This window comes from Gregarina niphandrodes (assembly GCF_000223845.1).
Source record: "Gregarina niphandrodes unplaced genomic scaffold scaffold00039, whole genome shotgun sequence".
Lineage (NCBI taxonomy): Eukaryota > Apicomplexa > Conoidasida > Eugregarinorida > Gregarinidae > Gregarina > Gregarina niphandrodes.
In genome coordinates this window covers 109,031-110,780 of record NW_011645808.1, presented here as the reverse complement: position 1 = coordinate 110,780, position 1,750 = coordinate 109,031, and the positions used below count along the sequence as shown (strand labels likewise).

Sequence of the window (1,750 nt, the reverse complement as noted above, 5' to 3'; positions counted from 1 at the left end):
GGGGGGTAGTGTACATTCAAAGGGGGGAGGAGGGGGGAGGGGGAAGTATCACCAAATGTTGGTGCTATTTTACCGGCGTTTGGGAGTTTACCGTTTGTGCAGCTTTTAGCTTGATTTGTTGGATGCAGCGTTCCATGTGTCTTGAAAATTGCTTTCGTAAAATGAGTTCGGATTGCGCTTTTGCAGTGCTGGTGAGTTTTCTGGCTATTTCGTCGAAGACGATATGTTCGTAGGTGCCTGTAATGGTAAGTGAGCCGATAAAGAGGTAGAGATCTCCGAGTCGATTGTCGAGGTCTTGGATGAGGTATCGTTCAACCAGCCATCGTGCGCCTTCGGGGGAGTGCATAACGTTGAATGGGCACTCGAATTGAATGGCCTGGCGTTTGACGTTGTGTTCGAGAAGTTGGAGAAGGAAAGTTTGTCTTTTCTGTAAGGCGGCGAGAGTAGCGGTAGTGAGTGGCAGCTCATCGGCAAGTCGTCGGAGACAGGCACAGAATGCGAGATGCACTTTGCGGAACTTTGCAAGCAATTCAATCAACTCCGTAGTCGCCGTGTGCGTCTCCAAACGCGCTTGTTCGCGTTCCACCAAAATCTCCTTCTTCGTCTCCATAGCCCAAGTAAACATTTGACTGAGTGCGCGCCACTCAATTTCTACCCCTAGCGACGCCGTCGTAGACATTGAACCCTCGCTCTTAGGACCGCGTTCTAAATCAGGGCCTTGTTCCATACCCCGTGAGGACCAAGCCTTCTTCGGCTCGCCCGTCAACAAAACCGAAGACGGCCTCCGTGTCGGACTTGGTGAGATCAACGCTAACGCCGTATCCAGGCCCTTCTCACACACCTGCCGCAATTCCGCATCCATCTCCCGACGCAAATCCGATCCACCGCGCTGCACCTTCGTCTCCCGTCGCGCCTCATCCCTTCGGACCTCGCCTCGACGGACCTTGTCCCGCGGGGACTCTTCTTCGCCGTGCGATTCCACCACACGCCGCCTCTCGTCCACCTCTTTGTTTCGTCGAGCCGACCGCCCTTCAACCCGGCTGCTGCTCAGCAACCCATCGCTCATCACCTCGCTCCGCGCCCACTCGTCCCCCTCGTGCGAGAGCCGCCGTCGCCGCCGACGCGACCGCTCCTGGTGGTCTTCCCGTTCGCGCTCCTGGTGGCCCTCCCTCTCCCGTTCTCTCTCCCGTTCCCTCTCGCGCTCACTTCGCCCCCGTTCTTGCTCGCCGCGTTCCTGGTCGATGCTCCGCGGTTCGCGGACAAGTGCGGGGCGGCTGGCAGCGGGGAGTCGCACTCCAACAAGAGAAACAGGGGTATCTCGCGGCTGCAGATTGGCCACGACGCGCCGCTCACCAACCTCAGGCAATTGACGCCGGACGAATCGGTGTTTCTCGAGCCGCGGTAGCGCAAGGTTCCGCAATGTCCCAGGTCCGCTCATCGAGGATTCGTACGCACCCCCAATGGAGGCCGTCGGGGTGGGGGTAGCCGGGGTAGGGGTCACACCGGTCGGGGTCAGGCCTGTCGGGGTCAGACCCATACCGGAGTGGGAATCCATACCGGAGTGGGAGTCCATACCGGAGTGGGAGTCCATACCGGAGTAGAGGTCCAGACCGGGCGTGGGTAGAGGCGCGGATAAGTTGGTGAGACTGAGACTCGGCGTTGGCGGAAGCACACACGTGTGCTGCGCCAAATCGCCGTCGCTCGCGACCCGCACCTGGGCTGTCGTCGTCTTCGGCGTCGGGCGCGTCGG

General features: G+C 59.4%; 1 protein-coding gene across 1 annotated transcript; it reads right to left on the bottom strand.

The window, feature by feature from the left end:
* Positions 1 to 809: 809 nt before the first annotated feature.
* GNI_143410 (hypothetical protein) lies at positions 810 to 1,274 on the bottom strand (the record flags this gene model as incomplete). The annotated part of the gene is made up of 1 exon (XM_011134354.1): positions 810 to 1,274. A coding segment is annotated over one exon (465 nt), but the record flags the coding sequence as incomplete, so codon positions are not given.
* Between the last annotated feature and the right edge of the window lie 476 nt (positions 1,275 to 1,750).